General features: G+C 52.5%; 1 protein-coding gene across 1 annotated transcript in view; it reads left to right on the plus strand.

Annotated features, from left to right (window-relative positions):
* The window catches only part of LOC119590426, a 23,606-nt gene that overhangs the window by 205 nt on the left and 23,142 nt on the right, over positions 1-259 (plus strand). The window contains exon 2 of the mRNA XM_037939093.1: positions 66-185. Coding sequence (XP_037795021.1) covers positions 66-185 — 120 coding nt within the window. The remainder of the gene's footprint in view (positions 1-65; positions 186-259) is intronic.

Consider the following 259-nt stretch of genomic DNA (forward strand, 5'->3'; position numbering starts at 1 on the left):
TCCCTCTCAACCTTTCGACCTACAACGGATTCGGGAATCTAAATCCGGACAAGATAAACCCTCAGTTCCCTTTCGGCGTCGGTTGTGGAATGTCCGTTGGGGGATTGGTGACTGCGAGACTGCTCTTTCCTCAAATGCAGTTGCAGGACTCAATGGGGGCCGTTTTGCCACGGACGAGGGAGGAGGTAATTATCGAAGGCGGTGTCGGAGGCGGGATCCGGTCTATGGTTACTTTTGTTTTCGTGAGTAACTGGTCAAC

Source organism: Penaeus monodon, chromosome 27 (assembly GCF_015228065.2).
Source record: "Penaeus monodon isolate SGIC_2016 chromosome 27, NSTDA_Pmon_1, whole genome shotgun sequence".
NCBI lineage: Eukaryota > Metazoa > Arthropoda > Malacostraca > Decapoda > Penaeidae > Penaeus > Penaeus monodon.